Source organism: Capsicum annuum, chromosome 7, assembly GCF_002878395.1.
Source record: "Capsicum annuum cultivar UCD-10X-F1 chromosome 7, UCD10Xv1.1, whole genome shotgun sequence".
Lineage (NCBI taxonomy): Eukaryota > Viridiplantae > Streptophyta > Magnoliopsida > Solanales > Solanaceae > Capsicum > Capsicum annuum.
Window position 1 is genome coordinate 186,363,906 of NC_061117.1, and position 11,493 is coordinate 186,375,398.

The window sequence follows — 11,493 nt, forward strand, 5'->3', positions numbered from 1 at the left end:
TGGAGGCAGTAGCGGTCAGAACTCCCATGGAAATGGTACTACTAATTTTGGTTATTAAAAGAATAGGAAGAACTTTAATCTTGTGTATGTTTACTGAAAGTGTAAAGGGCATACTAGAGAAGTGTATTGCAAGTTGGTTGAATAGCCAAATATTTCAAATCCAAGAAATAAACTCTTCAGTTAATGGTCATACTGCTTACGAGGAAGCTACAAATTCTAATCACGAAGAGTATCACTTAGAAATCACTCAAATCTTTCGGACTGTGATCTTGATCAAATCAAAAGGCACCAGATTCAAAATTGGGTCATTTATGAATTGACAGGACATGATCATTATGCTGGACAACAACATATGTAAGGTGGAGGGTATTTTATTCCCTTCGAAAGGAGTCAGTATGAGTAGACAGTGCAGATGCTCAATCAGAATAATCAGAACAATCTCAGCTCCTTATCCTCAGTGCCTGCAAATGATAGTACTGCCAAAGCCAATGCAAGTGCTATAGGTATAGGACAGATTCTAGCATTATTGGCACCAAATTCACTATTGGATCACAGATACTGGAGCCACAAATCACATGGCTTCTGATATTGATTTACTAAACATAAACATTGTCAAAAGACAGAAAAACCTCAAAACGTGCATTGCAAATTCAATTACAAATTGTTCTTTCAAAACAAACTATCACTAAATTCATATATGGTAATTGAAATTCAAACATTCAAAAGTAACATCTAATTTTTTTTACAATTTATTGGTAAATTTGAAAAAGATGGACTATTAACAACGCCAGTGCCCCTGACTTGAGAATGGTTGGTGTTGGAATTCCATACTTTCCTTTAGCAAGCAAGCCTTTCAAGAATGTCCAAAATATAAAAACAACCCACATAGTGCATATAACTTCCCCTAATCCCCATTCAATATTTTCTTTTTTGAAATCCAGCAGTCCAATGAACATGGCACTTAGGTTCAATAAGAGAATTGTAGTGCCAGGCACAAAAATTGGGGAATCATCAAATGTGAACCTTCCAAAATCAGAATTTGTGTCATCTTGATCCTTTTTTGTAACTTCAAATATAGTTTCAGAAAGTCCAAGTAACTTAATTGTAGCACTTCCAAACCCAAATAGCCATGCAGTTATAGCATTGATCCTACTCATTTTTTGGTTGTTCAACCATGCTTCTATTGGTTCATTTGCTCTAACATACTCTGATAAACCATATAGATTGTAAATGATAAAAATTGATGTTGGAATAAGCATACTCGATTCATTTATCTGCACATACATGTAGCAAATGAAGTTGGTAGAGAATAACTTTTGAGATATTAAAGAATTGAAAAAAAAAAAGTCAGTCTGCTAAATATCCTTTGCCCCCAAGCTGTAATAGTTTGTAATTGTCGTTGGTATATACTCCATATATAACATGCCCATAATCATATGCACCTCTTATATACAAAAGCTACATATTAGTAATTATATATTAGTTAAACATTGCATGCTAACGAAAATTATATACATTTACCGGCTATTATTTGGATGACGATTATATAGTAATAAAAATCTCAGTTTTCTATTGTGAGTTCTGTTAAAATGTTGTGTAGTGTAAGAATTCCTAAAAGATATTGGTTGCTTTACAAGAATTATCATGGAGGTGAGTGGTTTAAACTTTTGACCTTGATTGTCTATATAAAAACTTCAATTTTAATATAAGTCTCGACTTTTCACTTTAAATGTGTGCACATGAGATGGAGGGTCAAAAGGTCAAGAACACTCGTTTTCAATGTCATTTGGAGTAATTTTCTAAATGTATAATACATAAATCGTGTGAGATGCACGCATTCTATGTGTCAAATTATGTGAGATTTGCCAAGTATGACACATGTGTCTATTTGTTTAATTTTATGATAGAAGTATTATGTATGCACACCCAAAGCTGGAGGGAATAGATGTTAGGTGAGGCTAAATTAAAGATGATGTTTATATATTATGCTTGTACCATTAGTAAGGACAAAGGAGCAATTTTCTCACCTTGGGTAAAAGGCTGGAATTAGTAATGAGGCAATAGGCAGGCAGAATAGCATAACAAACTTCAAAAATGGATCTCATGGACCATAATAAGACATGCAAATAAGCCATGCATTGCCGCAATTGAAGCTTCCCAAAAAGGGTTCCAATAATTGGGCTTTTACTGTGGAAGAGAATTTCAAAGAGCCCAGTAGACCATCTCTTTTGTTGGATCATTGAGGTAGGCCCAGTTGAAGGTGCACATCCAAGAAAGGCAGGTGGGTCAGGTAAGCAGTACGCAGATTTCCAACCTCTTGAATGGATATAGATTCCAGTTAGGATATCTTCTGTTGGAGTACCATATAGCAAGCCAAACTGAGACATTTAGGCCCAAATGAGAAATTGTACATTGTCCACTAAAATAATCAAGTCAAAACTTGATAGTGTAAAACAATTTATACCATCTGATATGAAATGAATTATGAGCCTAACTTAATGCTAAAAACTTGCTAAATGAATGTTATCAAAAGTCATATAGAATAATTTCTATCCCATAATCGAATACTTAGTGGGACTTCCACACCCCTCACTAGTCTAAGATCGAACATGTGGGACGTGAAAAATGTAAAATGGGATCCGGTATAGGGTAGATGAACAATTGAGACGAGCTTGACTATGATTTCATGATTTTAAAAAAATCAGAAAATTACACTCAATAACCTTGAAAATGGGTGGTCTTGATCTTTTGACCCCCGCTTCTCTCAGGAGGCAAGCAAGGTCAAAAGTTCAAGGTCACCCACTTCTAAAGTCATTCTTGTATATCACCGAATAGAAAACGAATTTCACAAGGTATGAATTGGAAAGGGACCAGTTTTCCTTCCTATAACGATGTGGGACTCCATCACAATCAATATAATATAACAGGTTATAACAGGTTGTCTGTGTTATTTTTTCTTGTTATTATTTCATTTATTATGAGGGTTTGCATTATTACTTAAAATGAATCATGAATTACCTTTTGACCCCAGCCAGTGCCAAATTCAAATCCACAACTTCCAACTTGATGTGCTATCTCAACAGAACTGGAGACAGAAACAGAATTGAATTGCTCAATAATATTTGATCCTCCTGAGAGTGTCTTAGCAACTGATGCTAATAACTTCTGTGACTTCCCATAAGTTTTCTGTAGATACTCATCCTGCAATTCTCCTAATTATCATGAAAAAGATCTTATTAATATTTAAGCAGCCTGCTTAATTTTATCACGTTATATGTCCTTGAAATTGTAAAACAGTCAGTTTGCATACCAGAAGTTATTTTGTCATGTGGCGACAAGCCATATATAACTTTTCGTCTGTGGAAACATCCTGATCCTTGATAAAATGGCCCTTGAATGCCACTCATTCCTCTTCCCAAATACTATAATCAGCACAACATAAATATAAAATGTTAATTAAAAAAATGAATAATAAGGAAACGGTATAACACATAAAGGTACATTTAAACTTGGCCTCAGTTGATGAGTGAGCACTTCAACCTTGAAAATACATATTTAGACAGTTCAATTTGGTTCAACCGATAACTAAACACTCCAAGTGGTTCTCACTGCGTGACACATGGACACCAGATATTAACGTGACACATAAATTTTGAAAGTATCTAGATGGTTATTTTATAAGTTGAAGTGTTCATGTGCAGTGGAGACAAGTTGAGGTATTTAGATATGCATTCTCAAAGTTTGGAATGTCTACTTACCAGCTAAAGTCACGTTTGAGTGTTTGTTTATGTATTACTCCATGTGTAAAGAAATTATATAGATGACCCATGAAAGTTTAGTTTAAGAATGTACTTAATAAATAAATGGTTCATATTAAGTTTTTTGGTCTGAATGCATGTGTATGCAATTAACAATTTAGAATTTACCTCGTGTAAGATTTTCAACTGATTTCCATAAGGATCTTCTTTCAACCCATCGTAGAATAATTGTGGAAATTGAACAAAGGCGCAGTCTTTTTCATCCTTAGCGCCAAGAAAATAGCACATGGCATGTAGAACAACTTGTGGGTTATGTGCATACATGTCACAGTCCACATTCAGCATGAATGGTGCATTTGTCATCACTCCAGATACTCTAATCTATTTTCATCAACACAATACACAAAATTAATAAATAGCAAATGAAATAAAGGAACACCTTTTTCTGCATATGCTTCTTCCTTTATTTTGGACGTGTTTATTAGGTCAAGTATGCCTCAATCGGCATCAATTCATATCAGCTTTGGGTATGCACAAATAGATATTTTAACATGTATAAAGTCTAACGAGTAAACACATGCGTTCTACCTGACAATTCGTGAGAGACACACTTGAATTGATTTGTATTATGTCACGAACGACGTGTTTGTATACTTGTTTAATTTTATACAAGTTTAAATTTCTATTTGTGCACAAACCAAAGTTAGAGCACATATATGTCAGTTGAGACCAAGCTAAATATCACGTTTAATCGATTATGTATTATGCTTTCGTAAATGGAACTCTAAGATCACAATTATTTTAAGCTTATGAATTCCTACAGTTATATCTAGCTAATACAAAATAATAAGTTGGGTACCAAAAACACCATTTGAGGGTCACAGGTTTCTTCTTCTCGTTTTTTTTTGTTTTTTTTTTTGGAGGGGGAGGGCGCGGGGGGTAATGTAACTAGGGTTTTGGGGATCTAACCAGAACATTCATGGCGCCAGCTTTGGCGTGATGTGGATGCTGTGGCCGCTTCTCTCTGGAGATGTACACAAGATGAGGCACTCCATCATCAACACTCTCCTTGTTCTCCCAGATTACCTTCATCATAAAAAAATAATTTAAAGTTATTATGCACTTATTTTGTAAAATATTCCTATACCATAAGTGCAATTTAACTTCATTTGTAAATATTGTTGGGCAATTTGAGGAAGCATGTCCAATATTTAAAGTCTCATTCAACTCCACTAATATGAGGTCTTTTGGAGGTATTCAAAAATAAATTTGTAAGGGCTTGACTCAAAGCGAACAATATCATACTGATGCGGAGTTTGGATGAAGTTATACACGGTCCCAACAAGTGGTATTAAAGTCCAGGCTCGGATATGTCGGAATAGTGGACTACATTTGGTGAGAAGTACCCGGTGTGACAACAACACTAGAGATCAGCAGGTGGTGCCTTGTGTTAAAAATTTTCCGGGCAAGTGATGGTCAAGCAGCGTGTCCCGTTGAGTGATAACAGCGGTACAAGATGTTTGACAGATCATGTGAAGTGACCTAATAGTTGAGATCTACGGTTGATGCCTTGTGCCGAAAGTCTTCTTGACAAGTGGTGGTCAAGCGGCATGTCCCACTGATTGGTAGTGGCGATACAAGATGGTTAGTCAAATCAAATAGATTATCGTTGAAAGGGAGTTCACAAATGATGTGGTCTTGGCTTGAGGGGAGGATTGTTGGGAAGAAAAACAATCCCACGTCAAAGAATTAGAGAAAGTATGTTCAATATTTAAAGTCTCACCTAACTCTACTAGTACAAGGCCTTTTGGCAAGTACCAAAAACAAATTCGTGAAGGCTTGACCTAAAACGAACAATATCATAGTAGTGTGGAGTATAACTCCTAACATGTGATCATCCAAAAGCTATTATTGGGAATTGTCTAGTTTAAATTTGAGATTGGGGGATATGAAAAAATAGAAGGAATTATTTTATGTGCAATGTAACAAAGGAAAATGACACTTCAAAACAGATTATGAATTGTTCCAATCAAAATTCACTGAAAATGACATATATAGCAGAAGGTGGAATATATATATATATATATATATATATATATATATAAAATCATATGTCAAGATTATTTTAAATTTAGACCGTACATTTATGTATCAACAATCTTGTAAGATTCGATTGGACAAACATAGATCATCTTCTAACCCTTATTAGTTGGATTTATATGATGAAATAGGGGACAAATCAAGCTAACTATCGAAATTTTTATTTTTCTACTTCCTGCGTTTCAAAAAGAATGATCTAGTTTGACTTGGCACGGAGTTTAAAAAAATAAAGAAATTTTTGAATCTTAAGTTCTTAAATTAAAGATATGTTAAATGTACCAAAATGTCTTCAATCTTGTGATCTTAAACATGCCACGTGAAAAATTAAAATTAAAAAATTGACAAAAAAGAAAAGAAATTATTCTTTTTTAAACAGACTAAAAAAAAAATTATATCATTCTTTTTTAAACGAATAGAGTATTTTTTTACCACAAAAAATATAATGCAACGTTTCAATATTTTGTCTGTTGCGTTTGCATCTTTAATTCAGTTTACATTTTTTAGCGTGAAAATACTAATTTTATTTGAAGAAGTTGAATGATTAGATGCTAGGAATCATTAGATTCATGATCCAAATAAGTTATGATAATATAGCTTTAAAAAGAGCAGTCTGCTCACTAAAGCTCTTATGTGCGGGGTTGGGAGAAAAGTCGAATCACAAGTGTCAATTATACGCAGTTGTACCTCACATTTCTGTAAGAGGCATAAAATTTTTAGAGGGAAAATAAAATCGCCTAATTCTGTTTTGACGGAAATAAATTCATCAAAAAAATTTAATTTTTTCTTTATTGTGACGGAATAAATCCGTGACAAATTTTTTCCTGCATTCCTGCTTTACTCTGTTTTATATTCCTTATGGCTGCAGTATCTATGTTATGTCATCTGCTTCTGTGCTGTACTATGTGTTTGTTTGATATCTCGTAACTTGAGCCGGGGGTCTTTCGGAAACAGCCTTTCTACTTCATCAGAGGTAGAGGTATGGACTGCGTACATCTTACCCCCCCCAGACCCCACAAAGTGGGAATACACTGGGTTTGTTGTTGTTGTTGTTACTTTTTTAAAAATTTTATTGTGATGGAATGTTCATTCTGTCACAAATTTAGTTACGAATTAGTGACAGAAAGTTATTATTTTTCTCATCAGATTTGATTTGTGACAAAAATATGTCCGTCACAAAAATTATATTTCAAATCTATCACAAATCTGTTACTCTTCAAATTTTTATGTGGAAATAAACAAAATTAAATTTCATATTTATGCAAGAATAATTCTTCATAAATTCATCAAAATTCTGTCACAAATTGTGACAGAAGTGTATTGTCTTAAATATTCCGTCACAATTTTACTATTTTTTTATAGTGAGGCTATTTCACGATTTAAACACATGACTTCATAATCACATGCATGGCAATAACTTTATCAATAATTCCAATGCTCTCCATCAATGAAATTATAGCTTTATTATGCAAAATAACAAACTCAAAACAAGTAAGGACCACGTAATATTTGAAACAAAATAGAAGACATAGATAAGTAGACAGTAGTGAAAAACCTTTATAATGGATGGATGATTTTTGGGGTCGATACTTGAGAAGACAGCAAAATCTCCAGGAAAATCACATGCCTCTGGTTCTTGAGTACTTGCTTCTTCTATCTTTTCACACAGCTGTTTATATTCATCCTGCAATTTCAGGATAAAAAGTATTTCAATTTACACCCAATTTTGTACTGGTCGAATGCAGAGATGTATGTATATACTACATTTTGAAGCCCGTGTCAGCATGGATTCAATTTATGTTACTTTTCTATCTCAATTTATATGATACATGTGAAATTTAAAAAGTCAAACAATTTTTTTTTTATGATTTTTCAATATGTTAAGTTATTAATTATTAATTTATAGTATATGTTATTTTTTTGTTCCATTTATGTGGCATTGATGAAATATATTAAAGAAAATTAATCAAATTTGTTATATAAATTTAGATTATGATTTATATAATTTTTTACATAATTTTCAAATAATATATGTTACTCCCTCTTTATATAACATTTGATAGAGTGATACTTCTTTTGTTTCATTTATGTGGGCATTGATGGAATATTTGAGAAAATCAATCAAATTTTTTATATAATTTTAAATTGTAATTATACAATTTTTTACATAATTTATAAGTAATATATGTTATCCTCCCTATCTCAATTTATATAACATTTGATAGATCTGAAAAGTCAAACAAATTTCTTATATATCTTTCATATATTGTAATTTGTTAATTTTTGTGATTTATATTACTTTTCACAAATTTGTTAAATACCAAAAAAATTTATGTGCCTCTAAATAATTTAAATTGTCAATTATTATAATTTATCATATTTTTAGGTAATTTTTAAATACATAAAAAATTAAAAATAAAAATAAAACAATTGCATTAAAATTAAAAAAATATATAAAATTATAAACATACCCTCGATCAGAAGCAAACATCTGAAAGCAGACATGACAATTGCCCGCTACCTGCTTGAGCTGCCGATTTCGCTCTCTCTTTTTGTCTTAATTTACATGGTACAGATGAAATCTGGAGCTGAGCAAATTTTTATATGATTTTAAAGATTTTATGTTGTAAATTACTGTACTTAGTATATTACTTTTTATGTAGTTTTCATATAATATATATAACTCTCTAGATTCAAGTTATGTAGCATAAATTAAATATCGTGTGTCATTCTAATTTTTTTAAAGTAGTTAAAATTGCAAATTAAAATATTTTTTACCTAATTATCAAATATTTAACAAACAAAAAAAACTTTGAATTAAGAAAATAATAACAAATTAAAAATATTTAAGACAAATTAAATTTACACGGAGATAATTTCCAAATAAGTGTTGGAAAAGTAAATGGGACCACAACAACTTTTCGTCTGCCCAGTAATTACAAAGAGATATGGCTTGGACTTTTTGTCCAAAATTTGCAAAAGTACATTTGAGTTGCATTGTTGTACAAACTCTTAAAATGTCAATAATTTAGAATTCCAAATATACCCTGTAAAGAAGCAAACAGCCACCTGTGTTCTTTACTCACACTTATATATAGTAAAATATATAAATATTATATCATGATTGTACCAATTAAAATTTATCAAAAGATAATAAAGTTAGTTATTTATTGTGGACGTTATTGACTAATGTGTGTTGTGTAAAAATCTTGTTCTAGTTTTACATTTACAAGATTCGCTGGTCCGTCGAGTTCATTATTGGATATTACCATGTGTTAAATGAGCAATTTAATTTGTGCAAGTTAAAATAGATTGAGTCAATAAATTAAAAATTAATTGATCCACTTAAAAGTTATTTGGGTTACAACAAGTTAAAATGTAGGTTATAATTCAATCTGTCCCGTTCTTAAGTTTTAGTCTCTTTTTTTTATGTTTTTCTAATTTTTAACACCGAGTAAAAAAAAAAAAATTCTTTATTAAATACTACCAATATATGTTGAAAATATTATAACAAGATTTCTCACGAGTCAAGTTGAACTATATATCAATCCAATTTTTAATAAGCTAACTAATAATGACTTGTCCAAACTTTTTTATTTTCATGAGATAATTTTATCACAGTACTATCTACAGCTAATTTTAGAAAGTACCTTCCATACGAAATATCAATGCATCTCTTAGCTAGTTCGATGACGATCACAAATTTGAAATAATAGACTATGTTCATAATAATTCCAATTAATTTACTTAAGCTTTAAGATATTAGAATACAACTTTATGAGATGTAGTAAGAAATTTAAATACGAAAAATGAAAAAGCGTAAGCAACAAATACTGGTTAAATGATAACATTGTATTTAAATCTTGCTTATTATGTAGAAACTATATAGTAATACAAAATAATTGTACACACCTTCATTCTTTTCCATTCTTGTTGGAACTCGAGTGAACTATCTTGTGGTGGTGATGATGAATTGCCACTAAAATATCGAAAAGGGGCTCTAAGGGCAATATTGTACTTCTTACAAAAAGGAACCCAATGCTTAGCAAATTTTGATGCTTCAACAAGTGAATAATAGGTAACAATCGATGCACCATCGTCCGAGACGTAACAAGCTAGCTTATTAGCCGGATAATCCACTGCTAACAATGATAACACCGTGTTTACGGTTATAAGAGGCGGCTCTAGAACGGGATCTGCAGTGGTAACAAACATGTCCACAGCGGGAAACGCTGAAATCCTATATAGATATTGTACAAGATAAAAGTCAAAAATTGTGCCCAAGAGAAAATCGGATTAAGTAATGGTTTGGCTCATAAATGTTATTCCCTCCCTTTTCAAATTATTTGCTTTACTTTATTTTTTAATTTGTTTTTAAATTTATTTATTTATTTCTGTTCTTCGGCAACTCTTGTTAGAAATGTTAAGAGTGAAATTGCATACATGCGGAGTCAGAAAAGAAAATCAGTGAATGGCTGAAGCAGCTATAAATTTGGAGTGTTGCAATGGAGAAATTTACATTAAGACTTACACACAAATCGCGATTAATTAAAAGTACCAGACAACGGAACACCAAATTAAGTTGATTACATGGTTTAGTGTTTTTAATTAGTCATGTGAATGAGTTTCGATATAAATTTCTCCACTACAACACTTTAAAAATATAGCTCGCTACTTCAACAACTCACGGAAGTCCTTTTCTCTGACTCCTAAAAATCATAAATTTAAAATTCTAACTCAGCAAGGGGTTAAATTCTGCAAAGAATTAGAAAAGTATATAGTGATACCGTTCCAAAAGGCGTTGGGGATATGTTTTTGGTTCAACTTGACTCCATTTTGTGCTGACAATGATAATCCAAAGGAAAGTGAACCATGACTCACATATAAGAGCCAAGAGCCATTGGAAACCATGGTATTTTAGATAGAAGAATCTATAGGCCAACAGTGAGAACAAAAGGAAAAGAATGAAGAGTTCTATTCCTCTAGATATTATGTTATTTCTATACTTAACTTCGTAAAGAGGAAGAGAAGGAGGTGTTTTGGGAGCCATAGGAGAAACAGTATACAATATTAGAAAATGTTTACTGGAAATGGGTCTTTCCTTTATAATGCTTGTCAATGTTTGACATATTTATAGTACAACGCTTGCTAAAGTATATATGATTGAATGGTAGGTATTCCTTCAATTTTCATTAATCACAGGGTTTTGTTTTAAAATCTTGAAAATAAAATCGTATATATTTTGTGGAGTATTTTACTTTGAAAATTGAACTTTTCGATGTAAATTTGAATTAGATAAACTTTAAAGTAGATGCTAAATATTCCCTCCATTTCGGAATAAGTGAATTGTTGAGGTATTTATTGGTGTTTCAAAATAAGTGAATCATTGAATTTTTTTTCAAATTTACCCTTATAATTTGATAACCAATTAACTTTTGAAAAGGTATTACAAGGTCAACTTTTTCTTTTTTTGGGGTAAAAATGGAAAGTTACGTTAAATTTATGTCTTTAATGTTTTTTCCTTAATTTGTGTGCCAAAATCCAACAATTTATTTATTATGAAACGGAGAAGTAATAAATATGGGGAAAAAATTATTTATGGTACTTAAATATCCCCTGTAAGGCTACCTTTTTTAAG

General features: G+C 31.6%; 1 protein-coding gene across 1 annotated transcript; it reads right to left on the bottom strand.

Annotated features, from left to right (window-relative positions):
* Nucleotides 1-617: 617 nt before the first annotated feature.
* LOC107878210 (cellulose synthase-like protein H1) lies at nt 618-10,977 on the bottom strand. The gene is made up of 9 exons (XM_016725131.2): nt 10,643-10,977; nt 9,768-10,095; nt 7,411-7,539; nt 4,728-4,844; nt 3,927-4,139; nt 3,311-3,422; nt 3,019-3,212; nt 2,028-2,378; nt 618-1,274 (listed from the first exon to the last, which is right to left on the bottom strand). The coding sequence occupies exons 1-9, from the start codon at nt 10,903-10,905 to the stop codon at nt 750-752; spliced, it is 2,232 nt and encodes a 743-aa protein (XP_016580617.1). The 5' UTR covers nt 10,906-10,977; the 3' UTR covers nt 618-749.
* Nucleotides 10,978-11,493: the final 516 nt, after the last annotated feature.

Coding starts and splice junctions, on each gene's coding strand:
- LOC107878210 (XM_016725131.2), bottom strand. CDS start 10,905: ATGGCTCCCAAAACACCTCCTTCTCTTCCTCTTTACGAAGTTAAGTAT. Junction 10,096..10,642: donor CCCCAACGCCTTTTGGAACG/GTATCACTATAT, acceptor ATATCTATATAG/GATTTCAGCGTTTCCCGCTG. Junction 3,213..3,310: donor ACATGACAAAATAACTTCTG/GTATGCAAACTG, acceptor CATGATAATTAG/GAGAATTGCAGGATGAGTAT.